The sequence below is a fragment of the Bos javanicus genome, chromosome 12 (genome assembly GCF_032452875.1).
Source record: "Bos javanicus breed banteng chromosome 12, ARS-OSU_banteng_1.0, whole genome shotgun sequence".
NCBI classification, from domain to species: domain Eukaryota; kingdom Metazoa; phylum Chordata; class Mammalia; order Artiodactyla; family Bovidae; genus Bos; species Bos javanicus.
The window spans coordinates 71,029,430-71,048,544 of record NC_083879.1 but is presented as its reverse complement, the minus strand read 5'-3'; the positions used below and the strand labels follow the sequence as shown (position 1 = coordinate 71,048,544).

At 41.9% G+C, this 19,115-nt stretch overlaps 1 protein-coding gene across 1 annotated transcript in view; it reads right to left on the bottom strand.

The window, feature by feature from the left end:
• LOC133258039 (ATP-binding cassette sub-family C member 4-like) overlaps positions 1 to 19,115 on the bottom strand; it is a 138,809-nt gene that overhangs the window by 99,461 nt on the left and 20,233 nt on the right. Inside the window, 5 exon segments of the mRNA XM_061434374.1 lie at positions 1,074 to 1,163; positions 13,075 to 13,176; positions 15,553 to 15,802; positions 16,753 to 16,878; positions 18,062 to 18,225. Of these exon segments, the coding sequence (XP_061290358.1) occupies positions 1,074 to 1,163; positions 13,075 to 13,176; positions 15,553 to 15,802; positions 16,753 to 16,878; positions 18,062 to 18,225 (732 nt within the window).

Genomic DNA, 19,115 nt, shown 5'->3' with positions numbered 1-19,115 from the left:
CCACAATTAGAGATGCTATGCACTGCAACAAAGACTCAATGCAGCCAAACACATAAATAAGTATATTTTTTAAAAAAGTAAGAACTATGTGTGAAGAATATATCCAAAGATTATTATTTAAAACAACTCTGAGGTTGTTGTATTTGAAGAACAGAAGTCCATCATGCCCAGGGAACTCAAATCCTGGGCTCTGTGACAACCTAGTGGGGTAGGATGGGATGAGAGGTGGGAAAGAGGTTCAAGAGAGAGGAAACATATGTATACCTATGGCTGTTGATTCATGTTGATGTATGGCAGAAACCAACACAATATTGTAAAGTGATTATCCTCCAATTAAAATTAAAATTTTAAAAAAGTCCTTCATGGAGGAAATCATCACTCTCTTGTGTGCACACCCCACATTTAGGTTTCTGTATTTTGCTGTACAAAACACAGGACACTAAATGCACATGTACATGTCCTTCATATCTCTTGTAACACACAGAAATGACATGCCTATGTCCACGCCATCAGAGCACTCACCACACTGGGCTGAAATAGTCTGCCTGCATATCTGTCTTGCCCCAGAAGCTGCTTGCCTCTGGTGGGCAGAGGTGTCAAGGTCTGGCTCATGTCTATATCTTTAGCTCCAGCATATGGTTGTACATTCCCTACACGTGCACTGATGGGACCAAGTCAAGTCACATGAAGAAATGCTCAGAGCTTCCTGGAAGAGCCTTCACTACCTCCAGACTTCCTGGAGGGGCCGCCATGACAAAAAGAAGTCCCTACTGTCTCCGTCCATCCTGAACAGCTGCCACATAAATAATGTCCTTCATTGAGATGTGCAGACTCCCCACGAGCAGTTCCCAAGTATGTCACATGAAGCATCAAGAAGGAAAACACAGTGTGCATTTATCCCGATGTATTTTGCCATGAAATCTTTTTGCAAAACTAATGTTCCTAGAGAAACACCTTTCTAGATACACCCAATTCAAACTCAAACTGAGCCACACTCAGCTCTGGGCTCCACTCTGAGGACTGAATAGGGGCGGTGGCATTACATTAGGCTGACAAAAGGCATCATAACTTACCTTTCCTGCTCCCACAGGTCCGACCACAGCTAACAGTTCACTGGGTCTGACAGTAAAGGAAAGGCCTTGTAGGGTTGGGATTTCTGATTCCTGCAAATTAAAGTTTATAAAAATGTACTCATTTCGATAAAGTAATACACATTACTTTAAAAAGTAGAGAAAGTAACGTAATAGTCACTGACATCCTAACATTAACTCACATTTTTCTCCTTCCTATTTTAAGATACTGTGTCTCAAAGGCGTTTTCATCCAATCCTATGTCTTAGGGGGTTTGAAGTAGTTTTAAGTTGCCTTTAGGAAGCCTCTTTCTTTTACCAAATTTACATACGGATTCAGCTCTAGACACCCACAGAATTTAGTAGCAGAGATGACAAGGCACCTTCCCGAAATGCAAACTGAATGATGCATACTAGTTTATTAAAATAATGTACTTAAATACAATATCCAGTGTGGAATGTTTTTAATAATTTATAAGTTTTCATCAGGGCCCTTGGTTTTAACTGTCTCATTAATCTCCACAAAGCGGCAGCATAAGTACCTGGCATGCCTGGCCCTTTATTAAACAAATAAATTGAAAGTAAAAGTCACTCAGTCTTGTGATCACAACTCTTTGTGATCCCATGGCCTGTAAAGTCCATGGAATTCTCCAGGCCAGAATACTGGAGTGGATAGCCTTTCCCTTCTCTAGGGGATCTTCCCAACCCAGGGATTTAACCCAGGTCTCCTGCCTTGCAGGAGGATTCTTTACCAACTGAGCCACAGGGAAGCCCAAGAATAATGGATAGGTAGCCTATTCCTTCTCCAGGGGATCTTCCCGACCCAGAAATTGAACTGGGGTCTCCTGTATTGCAAATGGATTCTTTACCAACTGAGCTATAAGGGAAGCCCTAAATAATTTGAAATCTCCACTAATCTCTCCATTTTCACTTGATAGAATGAAACTCAGTAATGTTCAGCAAGCAAAGAGGCACTTTATATTAAGAAGTCACTCTTGGTAAATTAACTCTTATAAGTAATCTTCAAAGCTCTAAAGAGAGCTTTAATTCAACACCTACAACAACAACAACAAAATGGGTAATAAAGAAATTAATTATGACACCATGGGTCAGAGTGATAAAGCCTCAATTTTGTACATGATACATGCATTATGTGTCCTGGCTAAACAGGGCAATAAGGTATTTCTACTGTAAGAAAAATATAAAACATGAAGGTATATGTGACAACACATAATCCAACTCAAAGGTGAAGGACAAAGTACTCCTCATGCTGGTCACAGGTCATGTTCCTGAGAGACTCAGGGTGTCTGTGTGTCTTTACATATCCTGAGTGTTAAGAAAATAGTAACTTCTATGTCAAAAAAATAAGTTTATATGTGATTAAGTAAAATGCTCAAAAGACTAAAAGCACACAGTTTGGATTAAAAGTCTGAATAATCTTCAAACTGAATTTTTTTTCTAGAAAAAAACTGAATTGCTTAAACAACATTCACATACTAAAAAAATGACAATAATTTTTCATCACCAAAAAAACTAGTTTCAGATTTTAAGAATGAAAAATCTATCAAAAGAAACTACATTTTAATATACAAGAAACATTTTTTAAGCCTTTTAAGCTTCTCCACTTTCCCCCTTAGTCAGCCTCTCCATCAAAAGGCTTCCATAAGCCTCTTATCCATCTTCATCAGAGGGCAGACTGACTGAAAACCACAATCATAAAAAACTAACCAATCTGATCACATGGACGACAGCCTTGTTTAACTCAATGAAACTATGAGCCACGCCATGTAGGGCCACCCAAGACAAACAGGTCATGGTGTAGAGTTCTGACAAAACGTGGTCCACTGGAGAAGGGAATGGCAAACTACTTCAGTATTCTTGCCTTGAGAACCCATGAACAATATGAAAAGGCAAAAAGATAGGACACTGAAAGATGAACTCCCCAGGTCGGTAGGTACCCAGTGTGCTACTGGAGATCAGTGGAGAAATAACTTCAGAAAGAATGAAGAGATGGAGCCAAAGCAAAAACAACATCCAGTTGTGGATGTGACTGGTGACAAAAGCAAAGTCCAATGCTGGAAAGAGCAATATTGCATACGAACCTGGAATGTTAGGTCCACGAATCAAGGCAAATTGGAAGTGGTCAAACAGGATATGGTGAAAGTGAACATCGAAATTTTAGGAATCAGCAAAATAAAATGAATGGAATGGGTGAATTTAACTCAGATGACCATTATATCTACTACTGTGGCCAAGAATCCCTTAGAAGAAATGGAGTAGCCATCACAGTCAACAAAAGAGTCCGAAATGCAGTATTTGGATGCAATCTCAAAAATGATAGAATGATCTCTATTCGTTTCCAAGGCAAACCGTTTAATATCATGGTAATCTAACTCTATGCCCTGAAGAAGTTGAATGGTTCTATGAAGACCTACAAGGCCTTCTAGAAAGTGAAGTGAAATCGCTCAGTTGTGTCCGACTCTTTGCGATCCCATGGACTGTAGCCTACAAGACTCCTCTGTCCATGAGATTTTCCAGGCAAGAATACTGGAGTGGGTTGCCATTTTCTTCTCCAGGAGATCTTCTCTACCCAGGGATTGAACCCAGGTCTTCCACATTGTAGGTAGATGTTTTACTGTCTGAGCCACCAGAATTAATACCCAAAAAAGATGTCCTTTTCATTATAGGGGACAGGAATGAAAAAGTAGGAAGTCAAGAAATACCTAGACTAACAGGCAAATTTGGTTTTGGAGTAAAGAATGAAGCAGGGCAAAGGACAATAGAGTTTTTCCAAGAGAACTCACTGCTCAAAGCAAACACCTTCTTCCAACAACAAAAGAGAAGACTCTACACATGGACATCACCAGATGGTCAATACCGAAATCAGACTGATTATATTATTTGCAGCCAAAGATGGAGAAGCTTTATACAGTCAGCAAAAAAAAAAAAAAAAGATGGGGAGCTGACTGTGGCTCAGATCATGAACTCCTTATTGCCAAATTCATACTTAAATTGAAAAAAGTAGGGAAAACCAGTAAACCATTCAGGTATGACCTAAATCAAATCCCTGTGATTATACAATAGACATGAGAAATAGATTCAAGGGATTAGATCTGATAGACAAAATGCTGGATGAACTATGGACAGAGATTTGTGACACTGTACAGGAGAAAGGGAGCAAGACCATCCCCAAGAAAAAGAAATGCAAAAAAGCAAAATGGCTGTCTGAGGAGGCCTTACAAATAGCTGAGAAAAGAAGAGAAGTGAAAAGCAAAGGAGAAAAGAAAAGATACATCCATTTGAATGTGGAGTTCCAAAGAATAGCAAGGAGAGATAAGAAAGCCTTCTTCAGTAATCAGTGCAAAGAAATAGAGGAAAATATTAGAATGGGAAAGACTACTGATCTCTTCAAGAAAATTAGAAATAACAAGGGAATATTTCATGCAAAGATGGGAACAATAAAGGACAGAAATGGTACAGACCTAACAGAAGCAGAAGACATTAAGAAGAGGTGGCAAGAATACGCAGAAGAACTACACAAAAAATATCTTCACTACCCAGATAATCACGATGGTGTGATCATTCACCTAGAGCCAGACATCCTGGAATGTGAAGTCAAGTGGACCTTAGGAAGCATCACTACAAACAAAGTGTCTGGAGGTGATGGAATTCCAGCTGAGTTATTCCAAATCCTAAGAGATGATGCTGTGAAAGTGCTGCACTCAATATGCCAGCAAATTTGGAAAACTCAGCAGTGGCCACAGGACTGGAAAAGGTCAGAGTTCATTTCAATCCCAAAGAAGGGCAATGCCAAAGAATGTTCAAACTACTACACAATTGCACTCATCTCACACACTAGTAAAGTAATGCTCAAAATTCTCCAAGCCAGCTTCAACAGTATGTGAACTGTGAACTTCCAGATGTTCAAGCTGGTTTTAGAAAAGGCAGAGGAACCAGAGATCAGATTGCCAACATCTGTTGGATTATCAAAAAAGTCAAAGAGTTCCATAAAAATATCTATTTCTGCTTTATTGACTATGCCAAAGCCTTTGACTGTGTGGATCACAATAAACTGTGGAAAATTCTTTAAGCGATGGGAACACCAGACCACCTGACCTGCCTCTTAAGAGATCTGTATACAGGTCAGGAAGCAACAGTTAGAACTGGACATGGAACAACAGACTGGTTCCAAATAGGAAAAGGAGTACGTCAAGGCTGTATATTGTCATCCTGTTTATTTATCTTATATGCAGAGTACATTGTGAGAAATGCTGGGCTGGATATAGCACAAGCTGGAATCAAGATTGCCAGGAGAAATATGAATAACCTCAGATATGCAGATGACACCACCCTTATGGCAGAAAGCAAAGAATAACTAAAGAGCCTCTTTATGGAAGTGAAAGAGGAGAGTGAAAAAGTTGGCTTAAAGTTCAACATTCAGAAAACTAAGATCAAGGAATCTGGTCCCATCACTTCATGGCAAATAGATGGGGAAACAGTGAGAGAGTTTATTTTGGGGGGCTTCAAAATCATTGCAGATGGTGATTGCAGCCATGAAATTAAAAGATGCTTGCTCCTTGGAAGAAAAGCTATGACCAACCTGGACAGCATATTTTAGAGCAGAGACATCAGTTTACCAACAAAGATCCATCTAGTCAAAGCTATGGTTTTTCCAGTAGTGATGTATAGATGTGAGAGTGGACTATAAAGAAAGCTGAGAGCAGAAGAATTGATGCTTTTGAACTGTGGTGTTGGAGAAGACTCTTGAGAGTCCCTTGGATTGCAAGGAGATCCAACTGGTCCATCCCAAAGGAGATCATCCCTGAATATTCATTGGAAGGGCAGATGTTGAAGCTGAATCTCCAATACTTTGGCCACCTGATGCAAAAAATTGACTCATTTGAAAAGACCCTGATGTTGGGGAAGATTGAAGTCAGGAGAAGAAGGGGATGACAGAGGATGAGATGGTTGGATGGCATCACTGAATCAATGGACATAAGTTTAAGTAAGCTCCAGGAGTTTATGACGGGCAGGGAGGCCTGGCGTGCTGCAGTCCATGGGGTCGCCAAGAGCTGGACATGACTGAGCGACTGAACTGAACTCCTTTCTTCCTGCCTGACACTTGGGATTCCTATTTTACTGCTTTTCACCTAGTTATGACAGCAAAATAGTGAACCAACTACAAACATCAACTTTCTATCACAGCCCCTCAGTCTGTCAAGGACAGAGTTCCTTCCGTGTTCAGGCCTCAGGATCGCGCACTGCTCCAGGGTGATCAGAAGGGGGCAGCACTCGACAACTCATGGCTTCTGGGTCCCTCCCCCACTGGTTATCCGGGCTCAGGGAACACTGACTCAATAAAGATCATCATCTAAGCTACTACTCTGTGCAGACACGGTTCAAAACCCTGCACCTTGAGATCTGGAGGCTCCCACAAGACCTTTGTTTTGCTTATTCTTTTTTTTTTATTATTTTGGCTGCTGCTCTGGGTCTTTGTTGGGGTATGGGGGCTTAGTCGGAGAAGGCAATGGCACCCCACTCCAGTACTCTTGCCTGGAAAATCCCATGGATGGAGGAGCCTGGTAGGCTGCAGTCCATGGGGTCGCTAGGAGTTGGACACGACTGAGCGACTTCACTTTCACTTTTCACTTTCATGCATTGGAGAAGGAAATGGCAAGCCACTACAGTGTTCTTGCTTGCCTGGAGAATCCCAGGGAGAGGGGAGCCTGGTGGGCTGCCATCTCTGGGGTCGCACAGAGTCCGACACGACTGAAGCGACTTAGCAGCAGCAGCAGCAGCAGCAGCAGCAGGGGGCTTAGTTACTCCATAGCATGTGAGATCTTAGTTCCTCAACCAGGGATGGAACCAGAGTCCCCTGTATTGGAAGGTGGATTCTGAACCACTGGACCACCAGATAAGTCCCTGGAACCATTTATTTTAAACCTTAAAGATCAAGACCAAGTCACATCATTTCATGAATGAGACCTGGGTACATGAGAACTGCCCCCACCTGCCCATCTGGCTGTCTAGGGGAGCAGATTACAGAGCTCATGTCTGTCTCCTGCCTCCCAGCCCAGCAGGGGCTTCATTCAGACTCAGCTTTTCTCCAAAACCCTAAATGCCTTCCCCTTCCCCTCCAAGGACTCTCTCACCTATGACCTAACCTGACAGCCCTAATTACTAATAACCCCAGCAAGGGACACAGTCCTTCCATAGGCAAGGCCAGGGCAACAGAACAGGGTGTTCTGGACTACAGAACAGGCAACAGAACAGGGTGTTCTGGACTACACAGAAGTCTGTGACCATGTTATTAAGCTCTTGAAAGAACAAGATAGTTCATTTTTAAATGCTGCATGCTGCTGCTGCTGCTAAGTCACTTCAGTTGTGTCTGACTCTGTGCAACCCCATAGAAAGCAGCCCAGCAGGCTCCCCTGTCTCTGGGATTCTCCAGGCAAGAACACTGGAGTGGGTTGCCATTTCCTTCTCCAATGCATGAAAGTGAAAAGTGAAAGTGAAGTCGTTCAGTCGTGTCTGACCCTCAGCGACCCCATGGACTGCAGGGCACCAGGCTCCTCCGTCCATGTGATTTTCCAGGCAAGAGTACTGGCGTGGGGTGCCATTGCTCCATAGTTTGGTACAAAAGCAATTCAGTGGACACCTGCGCACACTGGGGGAGAGGATGCAGGGGACAGAAGGATGGACGCAACGATGGGTCCACTTGAACACCTGCACAGAGGACGTATTGTCGGGCTCTCCCACTTGCTGCTCTGGGCCGCGGGCTGCCTGGCCATGCTCTGTGTGATGACCGGCTCAGGGCACCACCCTGGCCCTGACGTGACTACAGCTCAGCTTTACTGAGCACCACCACTCAGTGCTGCCACTCCTCAGGAGCACCTCTCCAGCCCCAGAAATCTGGGAAACCACAACAGCTGTGTTTCCTGTTTTGATGCTAAGACTGCTAATACTACCTGCTTTTGGACTGAATGAAAGGTAAGACCTACTGTTTACATAATTCAAAGTTAGTGACTGCCAGGTGGTGAACACAGAATTCTTTCTGTATCTGTGCCTGCTGTCACACCATTGCCAACCAATTTGAGAGCTAACACCACAACTCTGCCTTTCCCTCCACAGCTCCCACCGCAGCTGCCACATCAGGTGTAACTAAAACCACTAACTCTGAGCTCACAACCCATGCCAAAGTCTGCCTCTGATGCAGCCAGGTTCTTTGGAGGAACTGTCCTTTCTTGGGTGTGTAGGCTGTAATTTTCTTTCTCTATAGATTTGCAAATCTAAAAACACAAAATTACCACACCCTATGGGCTTACTTGATGACTCAGATGGTAGAGAATCCACCTACAATGTGCCGAGACCCAAGTTTGATCCCTGGGTAGGGAAGATCCTCCTGGAGAAGGGAATGGCAACCCACTCCAGTATTCTTGCCTGGAGAATTCCATGGACAGAAGAGCCTGGCGGGCTATAGTCCATGGAATCACAAAGAGTTGGACCCAACTGAGCAACTAACACTAACCCCACCCTCTGAAAACAGACCTGCTAAATTAACAAGGGCTGGAGTGTAACTCACTGAAACCAAAATATCATCTTTCAATGTGTCCCACATGGAAGATGCTATTCTGGGATCTTTAATTTTTCAAGGGATGCATATCGGAGCATTGCTCTTGAAGAAAAATCAGTTAAATCATTTTGCTCAAGGGGAATATTTAAAGTGCTCTGCATGAATATTTGTGGCTGCTTCTTTTACCTTAAATGGCTGCTGCTGTGGGATTAGATTCTCTCTTCTTTGCATGCCAAATGTAAGTCTGTAAGTGATGGAAAACACTGTCCTGTGAGGACAGCCTATGACCCTTTTGCAGGTGCAGTGAAAGTCACTTAGCAGTCCCTAGGCAAGATTACTAGAGTGGGTTGCCATTCCCTTTTCCAGGGGATCTTCCCAACCTAGGAACCGAACCTGGGTCTCCTGCACTGCAGGCAGATTCTTTACCATGGATCCACCATGGAAGCCCAATATTGTAAAGTAATTAGCCTCCAATTAAAATTCTTTTAAAAAGAAGTCATTTTAAAGCCTGAAAGATGCATTATTTTTATTCAAACTCAGGATGTACTTTAGTGACCAGAATTTAGAAGAAGGTGCTAAATGAGCATCAATCAGGTGGATTTTTGGCTATCATTTAAAAAGTGGAATAAATTTTAAAATTTAGTATCCTTAGAGTAAAATTTTGTGCTTGATAACAGTTATTTTTTATACATGGAAAAATGATGCCACATTCCAGATTTAAAGAAATGAATGGAAAGGACACAAAAATAGTTAAGTACAACAGATTATTGTTCATACTTATAAAGCACTTTGTATCATTCAGAAATTAAAGAACAATGCCTTAAAGTCTAGACCTAACCTAAAATGCTGGTGATTTGCTATTTCACATTAAAGAAGGGAAAAGTTGGTCTGAGGATGTAACTGTTGATGTGGGCAATAAAAAATCTGCTCTAAGATACTACACTGTTATAACTGAAAACTTACCTACTTTATTTCAAGCCTGAGTAACTTAAACAATTTATATGAAGTCAAAAGCCTTCATCTATGGAACCACCCTAAATTTTTCTTATGACTGTTAAAAAGTATAAAGTTGATTTAATTATATTTTCCTTTGTACTTCAAAAAAGTATCCTAACTGTTGTACCTTAAGATTTTCACCAAGCTTTCTTAAAATGTAACTTTTATGAGGCAAGAAAGAAGTTGTTTTAGAATCATTTACTAACTCTTTAACGAGACAATCATTTTAAGTTTTGACACAGAAAATGTGAACAGTGTAATTTCAGAAAAAAATTTTAGTTGATCGGATTACTGTTGATTTTTAATGATGATTGTGCTAGGTAAATAGATAGTACTTTTTATTTCTTCTCACCTATCTTTTTTTTTCTTAGTTCCAATTCCTGTGGTATGGTAAGCATGCATACTTTCATCTCTTTAGTTTCCTTATGAATCACCAGTTTTTTCAGGTTTAGAGGGATCCTTCTTCCCTGCCTTTGACACACAGGATTAGTTCAGGGACTTAAGTCAGTTTAAAATGAGCTTTTGCTCATTAAGGCTCCAAGTCATTAAGGCTTTTTTGTTTTAGTTTCCCTACCCTACAATGGCTGAATTTAGCACTTGGTTTTCAATATTATATAGTAAGAAACGACAAGTTGCTCTTGACATTTCTTAAGCCAAAGTTCCTTACATTTAAACAATTAAAGATTCATAAAATGAAGATTTACTATTTCTTCATTGCTTGCTGGTACAGCTATAGTTTGTTTTACTCGCAAGTTTATACATATCCCTAATGTTTTCAAGTGCCTTAATTGTTTAATATCTCTGGCTTCAAAGGTTTCTGGGAAAAGATATGCTTACCTCACATTTTTGTGTCTCCCTCAGTCGTGACAGTCTAGGTACCTCACAAAAAATGTTATTATGGTGCCATGGCTGTTAGTTTTTAGTGAGTGCTATTAGAGACTAGATTCAGTTGAAAATATTTAGAATTTCTATTCCATGAAAGTGGTGAAAATTAGCTGCAATACCATAATCATCATTTACCTAGATAGGAATACCTTTGCTTTGCTCAGTCACTCTGCAACCCTATGGACTCTACCCACCAGGCTCTTCTATCCATGGGATTCTCCAGGCAAGAATACTGGAGGGAGTTGCCATTTCCTTCTCCAAGGAAACTTTGCCACACAATAATGTTCACATTTTCATCTATTTTTGTGAAAATGTAGCTGATGAAGCCTCTCATCTCTGTAATTTTGAATTCTGCTCTAACAGAATCATAATATCCCATTAGTTAGATTTTACAAGAACCTTACAACAGAACTCACAGCCTTTTCCCCTCTTCCTTCAGCAGTTTAGTATCTTGAATTAGTAATAATGTGTTTTTTTTTTTTAACTCTAGAAGCTATATAGAAACCTTTCCAGATTTTTCATCTGATTTATTAACATGGACTGTAGTACAACTAAAATCCCTTATTCTACCTTACAGGCATTTGCTGCACAGGCAGACTGCTGCATACAGATATTTTTATTTCAGTTAATTAATGACTGCAGAACATATACTGAACTGATTTAAAGTAAATCTACATGTTTCCTTGGAACAAAAGAAATCTGCTCATAAGTTCATACAAAGTATGTGTTAGCATTTACATAAAATGGTCTTTATAATGGAATTTTAGTGGTGCTTTCTATAAATGCTTCAAGAGCATTATGATGAGAAACACCAACCAGAAGGTAAATCCACTGTATTAAGGTAGCAGAAGCTCTCAGGTTAGATCAGACACCTTGTGTGAGTTTCCATGGACAGAAGGTACAGGGATGTGGTTTCATGTATCTAGGAACAAACCACTGGTTGTCGGTGGGGACGGCAGCTGCTGAGTCAGAAGCAGGTGAACAGGATGCAGGGCGCACCACAGAGTCACAGGGACAAAATACAGGACAAGTTTACAGTCAGGACATGTGCTCTGTGGTCCCCACTCTGACAGCCCGGCTCCTGGGCTCTGCTCTGGAGGGTGGACCCTCTGGTGGAGGCGCCGCCTCCCTGAGTCCCTCCAGCCCTGGGGGTGGGAGCAGCTTCCTGCCTTTGATAACCCCTGGGTTGTCTCACACACCACCATTTTGCCCTTACTGCTTTTTTCTCCCTCTTTTATCAACTGCGTAACTAATTCCCTGCATGGAACTCCCTCTCCCGCGGTGGGGTTCTGTTTTCCTAACCAATCCTCACTGATACAGGAGGGTGAGCACAGAAGACCACGGAACCGGGGAGCAGCGGGGCATTTCAGTTGGTAAAGGGGCTGCACTGGGCGTGTGATACTGACAACTTCTTGAGACCAGACCCTGTTGTTTTTTCTGTTTGACTGAACCTAACAAATAATAACCCTGTATACGAGACAGCAAAAGAGACACTGATGTATAGAACAGTCTTTTGGACTCTTTGGGAGAGGGAGAGGGTGGGATGATATGGGAAAATGGCATTGAAATATGTATAATATCATATATGTAATGAGTCGCCAGTCCAGGTTCGATGCACGATACTGGATGCTTAGGGCTGGTGCACTGGGACGACCCAGAGGGATGGTATGGGGAGGGAGGAGGGAGGAGGGTTCAGGATGGGGAACACATGTATACCTGTGGCGGATTCATTTCGATATTTGGAAAAACCAATACAATATTATAAAGTTTAAAAATAAAACAAAATTTAAAAAAATAAATAAATAAATAAAAGAAGACCAAAAAAAAAAAAAAAAGAAACCAAATAAGGTGATGGACAGGGAGGCCTGGCATGCTGCGATTCATGGGGGTCACAAAGAGTCAGACACGACTGAGCTGAACTGAACTGACTGAACTGAAAAGTGTTGGAAATCACTAGCTCTCCTAGTCAGCTTCCACACAATGTAATCCTTTAACTAGGAATCACTGGTGCTCATTATGATCACCTGCTGTCTCCTCCTACCCTGGCTGCCACCAAAGTATTCAGAACCATCCAGAAGCTCAGGATGGGAGAGCCCCCACTCTACCCCACAGCAAAGATCCAGATCATGGCCTCATTCTGTGTATAATAAACTGGTCTGAAAATCAAGGCAAAAAATATATGCTGATTCCTCAAAGCCTCTTTAAAAACTAGTTATTTTTCAGATAACCCATATCACATTGCAGCATTTTGTCTGTCCAATTCTGTAAATGCTAACATTACAAATGTATGGACTTTAAGTTCAAAATGTGCTAATACTTTGAAAGCTCTCTTGAAAATGAGAGAGACAGCAACATGTCAAACATCTTAGGTTGATATTATAATCTCCATTACATACAAACATTAGTCCCTATTTTGAATAATTTTGTAACATACTTTTAGTAAATGAGCAAGTCACATTTTACACCATGGGTAAAATCTAAAAATTCTCCAGTGAATCTTAGTCACAGTTGTCTGTTAGCAATCATGATCTTGGAATGGAAGATCTGTTACCTCATCCCAAAAAGCAGTGAAATCTTGCATGTCCACCATCACTTCACCCTCTGATGGCAGCTGAGTGTTGACCTGTGGTATTTCATCAAGTAATAAAAAATTCTATAGAAATGAGGCAAAAAAAAAAAAAAAAAACCAGATTGTAAAAAAACAGATTGTTAAACTGCAGGAAGAAAGCACAAACAAAAACAATTGCTTTCCTGGGATTTGCAAACTTTGAACAGTCTAAATATGTTTTGCTAATTGTTCTTAAAGTATTAGTTCACATCAAAACATATTATGCAATACATGAGACTCCAGTTCGATTCCTGGGTTGGGAAGACCCACTGGAGAAGGGTTAGTCTACCCACTCCAGCTGTGGCTTCCCTTGTGGCTCAGCTGGTAAAGAATCCACCTGCAATGCAGGAGACCTGGGTTTGATCCCTGGGTTGGGAAGATGCCCTGGAGAAGGGAAAGGCTACCCATTCCAGTATGCTGGCCTGGAGAATTCCACAGAATGTATAGTCCATAGGGTTGCTAAGAGTCAGACACAACTGACCAACTTTCACTTTCACTCAGAACATATTAAATAATGTATGGAAAAATATATTACATAATTGTTATTATTACATAATTAATAATTACTATTATTACAGCTCATGGTATATATCAATATAATCATATAATATAGTGTATTTGTTGTTGCTCAGTCACTAAATCGTGTCTGACTCTTTGCAATCCCATGGATTGCAGCACTCCAGGATCCCCTGTCCATCACTATCTCCAAGAGTTTGCTCAGACTCATGTCTGTTGAGTCAGTGATGCTATCCAACCATCTCATCCTCTTTCGTCCCCTTCTCCTCTTGCCCTCAATCTTTCCCAGCATCAGGGTCTTTTCCAATGAGTTGGCTCTTGGCATTAGATAGCCAAAGTATTGGAGCTTCAGCATCAGACCTTCCAATGAATATTCAGGGTTGATTTCCTTTAGGATTGGCTGGTTTGATCTCCTTGCAGTCCAAGGGGCTCTCAAGAATCTTCTCCAGTACCACAGTTCAAACCATCAATTCTTCGGTGCTCAGCCTTCTTTATGGTCCAACACTCACATCTATACATGACTAGTGGAAAAACCATACTTTTAACTATAGGGAACGTTGTTGGCAAAGTAATGTCTCTGCTTTTTAATACACTGTCTAGAATTGTCATAGCTTTTCTTCAAAGAAGCAAGGGTCTTTGAATTTCATGGCTGCAATCATCACCTGCAGTGATTTTGGAGCCCAAGAAAATAAAGTCTGTTTCTGTTTCCATTGTTTCCCCATCTATTGCCATGAAGTAATGGGATGAGATGCTATGATTGTAGTTTTCTGAATGCTGAGTTTTAAGTCAGCATTTTCACTCTCCTCTTTCACCTTCATCAAGAGGCTCTTTAGTTCCTCTTCACTTTCTGCCATAAGGGTGGTGTCATCTGCATGTCTGAGGTTATTGATATCTCTCCCAGCAATCTTGATTCCAGCTTGAGCTTCATCCAGCCCAACATTTCTCATGACGTACTCTGCATATAAGTTAAAAAAGCAAGGTTACAATATACAGCCTTCATGTACTCCTTTTCCAAATTGGAACCAGCCCATTATTCCATGACCAGTTCTAACTGTTGCCTCTTGACTTGCATACAAGTTTGACAGGAGACAGGTAAGGTGATTTGATATTCCCATCTCTTTCATGATTTTCCAGTTTGTTGTGATCCACACACTCAAAGGCTTTAGAGTAGTCAATGAAGCAGTAGCAGATGTTTTTCTGGAATTCTCTTGTTTTTCTATGATCCAACGGATGCTGGAAATTTGATCTCTGGTTCCTTTGCCTTTTCTAAATCCAGCTTGTATATCTGGAACTTCTTGGTTCACATAATGGTGGGAATTATAAATGTGAAAAAAAAGAGGGCAGTTAGAGGATTAAGCAGTAAATAAAGAGGGGACAGGGATGAAAAGGCAGATGCAAAAGGTGGCTCAGATATCAACAAGCAAAACATCTGTAGAGGAAAGAACTCATTTTTGAACACAGAGAATTAAGTGAATCTGAGGCCACTCTTCCTGTCCAAGGAGCAGGGAGCTGTCAGCAAGTTCCTCCCCTCCCGGCCCAGAGAGGAATCCTGTACCCCAGGACTGCACAGTCACTTCCTGGTCACTGGAGTCAGCACAGGAGATGCACTCTGTTTGCTTCTCCTGCTTTTACACATTGTAGTCACCCTGCAGGCATCACTACACAAGAGCCCTGTGCTACTGCTACTTATATATACTACTGTCCCTACAAGAGAACCATTCTTATGATATCTGTAATGCACTCTACCTAAGAAGAAAAGGGAGTATCTACAACATTCTGGGAAGACTGCCAGCTTTGGCACTGAGAGAGCTAAATATCTCCTAACTGGAACACAGTGATACCAAGCAAAAGGGCATTTTACAAAAAAAGCCACCGAAAACTGAAAACAATTATTTGTCCCCAAACCTTGATTCTTCGGATGCTGACAACAGCCTCTGACACCTTCTCAACAGCCATGGGGAAGTAAAGGGTGCTCGAGAACCGCAGAGCCTCAATCAGCATCACCACCACGAACACCTGGCTGGCTGTGATCCGGTTGTCAAGGAGCTCATTGGTGATGAAGGTGACAAAAATCATAATTTTGCTGATAGCGAAAAATGATGCCAAATTCATGCCCCTAAGGTAGGAACTTTTCAGAATCCTGGAAATTTCCTTCCTGAAAAGAGAGTAGGAAAGAGGTTTTAAAAGAAGCATCGACATGCAAGGCATGAATTCAAGCCCTCACATGGAGACACTACACAGGGCATGCCTGGGGCTCCGTCCTAACACCAGGACACACACTTCATCACCACTTCACTCTTCCAACTAAAGAGAGGCTTCATGTCACCCTTTTAAACACTGTGGGTCAATTGGACTGGGTTTGAACATTCTTTCAACAAGCATTCATAACCACAAGTCCTGGGCCAGGCTCCCCACTGTTAACAGAAAGACACAGTCCGTCCCTTCCAGGAACTCATGAACTTGTGGGAGAAGAGAATAAGACACCCCAAAATTGTGAGACACCAAGACATTAGACAGAGGCAGACACCATGGCCGCCCTGGAAGCACATGTCCTGGCTATTGTAAATAGTGCTGCAATGAGCATTGAGGTACATGTGTCTTTTTGAATTCTGGTTTGCTCAGGGCATATGCCCAGTAGTGGGATGGCTGTGTCATATGGTGGATTTATTCCTAATTTTCTAAGGAATCTCCAGCCTCTTTTCCACAATAGCTGTGCCAATTTGCACTCCTACCACAGTGCAGGAGGGTACTGTTTGTAGACTTTTTGTTGATGGCCATGCCTACCAGTGTGAGGTGATACTTCATTGTAGCCTTGATTTGAATTTCTCTAAGAAAGAGTGATGTTGAGCATTTTTCATGTGTTTATTGGCTATCTGTTTGTCTTCAGAAGCATACATAATTTTTACTTTAAGAAGATCGTAAGTGGAACAGCAGGTTAAAACGACATTTCCCCTCTTCCACTTAACCTTCCTGCCACATGTAAGGTATGGAGTTCATAGTATTTAAGCTCATCTTCATGTGAAAACTTGGTAAGACTTCTAATTTCAGTCAGTAAAAATAGAGGGGAAAGTACAAAAATATGGTGTGATATGCACAAAAACTTACCTTCTCAGTCTGGTAATAAGGTCTATAAATGACTTTTCCCAAGCATTCATTTTTACTGTTCTGATGCCAGTTATGACTTCAGTCATGGTCCTGATCCTGTCATCTGTGAGAGCTGCAGTCTTACTCCTGAGGGGACAGAGGTGAGATGAGCCTCAGTGACCACAGCCCAACTTTCTTCAGCAGCTGCAGAAGCAGCAGGGGGCACAGGGAGGGACCAGGGATTGATGATTCCCTACAGCTCTTCTGTGCTGACATCACAGGCAGGTCGTTCTCAAAGTGCAAATGGAGAAAAAGACTTTTAGAAGTCAACCACTCAGCCCAACTCAAGGAGTAACTTGGAGAACTCGCAGTACTGGCTGAGGAAGACCCAAAGTAAGTCAGGTATAAACTCTCTGCCCAAGGAGGTCACAGTTGGACAGGGAAGGCAAAAAGACACTGAATCTAACAGGAAGACAGTGTCTGTGCTATGATAAAATAGGAGAGAAGTTCTGGGGAGCAGAAAAGATGGGACTGTGAATTCTACCAGGAAAGCAGAACAAGAAGAAATTCAGAGACCTGGTAGCACTGGAACAGGGCCTTGAAGGATAAGGAACATCTCTTCACAGCCAACAGGAAAGGAAATTGCAAATAGACAAAAATATCACATGTAAAGTCATAAAAAAAAAAAAAAAAGAAGAGAAATCTCAAGGGGGAAAAAAAAAAACTTCAAAGAGCACAATACCTCCATCACCTAACAACCTGGACAATGACCCGCCTCCAACCCTCTGGGATCTACTTCAGGTCTATCTCTTTGCCATTAGGTCCTTCATCACCAGCCACTGTTCTATCACATATTCTGCTGGGACTGTGGGGCTTTACAAAGACATAGTTAATTAAGATTGACCTTGTCCTTGAGGCATTTATAAGTTAATGGAAACACTGAATTAAAAACAAGACAAAAAAATAGGTACCTGAAAATTGCTCTAACATAAGAATAACAAAAATACATGCAGTTAAATTTGAGTCTATGGGATTATTACTATTTAATAAAGTTTACATAACATCAACGTAGGTATATTCTGCTCAAGGACATTCCACTTATTCAGCTATGGTAGTGGGAGGAGCCAGTGAGTGCCATCTCCTTTCCCTCTTCAAGATCAGCCTTCAGCTTAAGGCTGGAGCCTCCACCTGCAAAGCCTGAAGGGTCTACAATGCACTCAAAGAAGAAACCAGAGAAGGCATTGGTTTTGTTTTTGAACACAAGCATCGAGCAGACGGTGCATGTTACTAAGCACATATCACCTATTTTTTAAATCAGTGTTTCTCTTACCGGAGTGATGAAAACAACATCCCGAAGCAGCTTTGCAAAAGCAGAAGAATAATGAGAACCGCCATCCCGGCAAGACACGACATTCCTATTTCCTTCCAGAGCAGGGCGGTCACTGCGACAGCCTGCAGTGGTCCCATCCACAGATAGTGCAAGAACATCGCTACCTTAAAAGAGAAAGACAACAGTGTAGAAACAATCTACTCTGAAGGAACAGACAGGAATCTAAACAGAAATGATCTTAGTGAGTTTTACACCTGCTGAAGGAGAAATCCAAGTGTCCACCCCAGATGACACTGTTCTGGGGAAGCACAGGGCCAGCCTCAGGGACATCCAGGGAGAACCTGACCAGCACCACTGACAGAAGATGTTGATTTTGTCCACAACACAGATGAGCTCAGGGCTTCCCCAAACTCTCTCTGTCCCAAAATTCAGCCCCATCTCCCCAGAAGAGCCTATATTATGGTACCTACCACACTTTCCAATAACTGCTTGTGCATTTACCTTTCGGACAGGCTGTGGCCTTTCCAGGGCAGAAATTAAGGCTTATTGATCCTTCAAATTAAGTAGAGGCCTTATGTCATGTTTGATGAATAATTGAAGGGGAATTGAAAGTGTTAGTCACTTAGTCATCCAACTCTTTGCAACCCCATGGATTATACCCCACCAGGCTCCTCTGTCCATGGAATTATCCTGGCATGACAACTGGAGCAGGGTGCCATTTCCTTCTCCAGGGAATGTTCCTGACCCAGGGATCAAACCTGGGCATCGTGCATTGCAGGTGGACTCTTTACCATCTGAGCTACCAGGTAAGCTCCCAAACTTAAAGGCAGTATCATCCAGGAAAGAGAACTGTTCTATGCAGATCTGGCCAACAGCTGCAACACCCTGGTAACATGATCTATTCATAAGGTAAGTGTGAAATGGGTATGATGGGATAGCAGAGAGGAGATTATGCAAAGCTGGAGACCATCCACTTGGCATTATTCCTCAAAGGCTCCCTGTGAAGCAGCACTGAACAGGGGGCAGGGGAAAGAACAATCCTTGCCCACCAGGC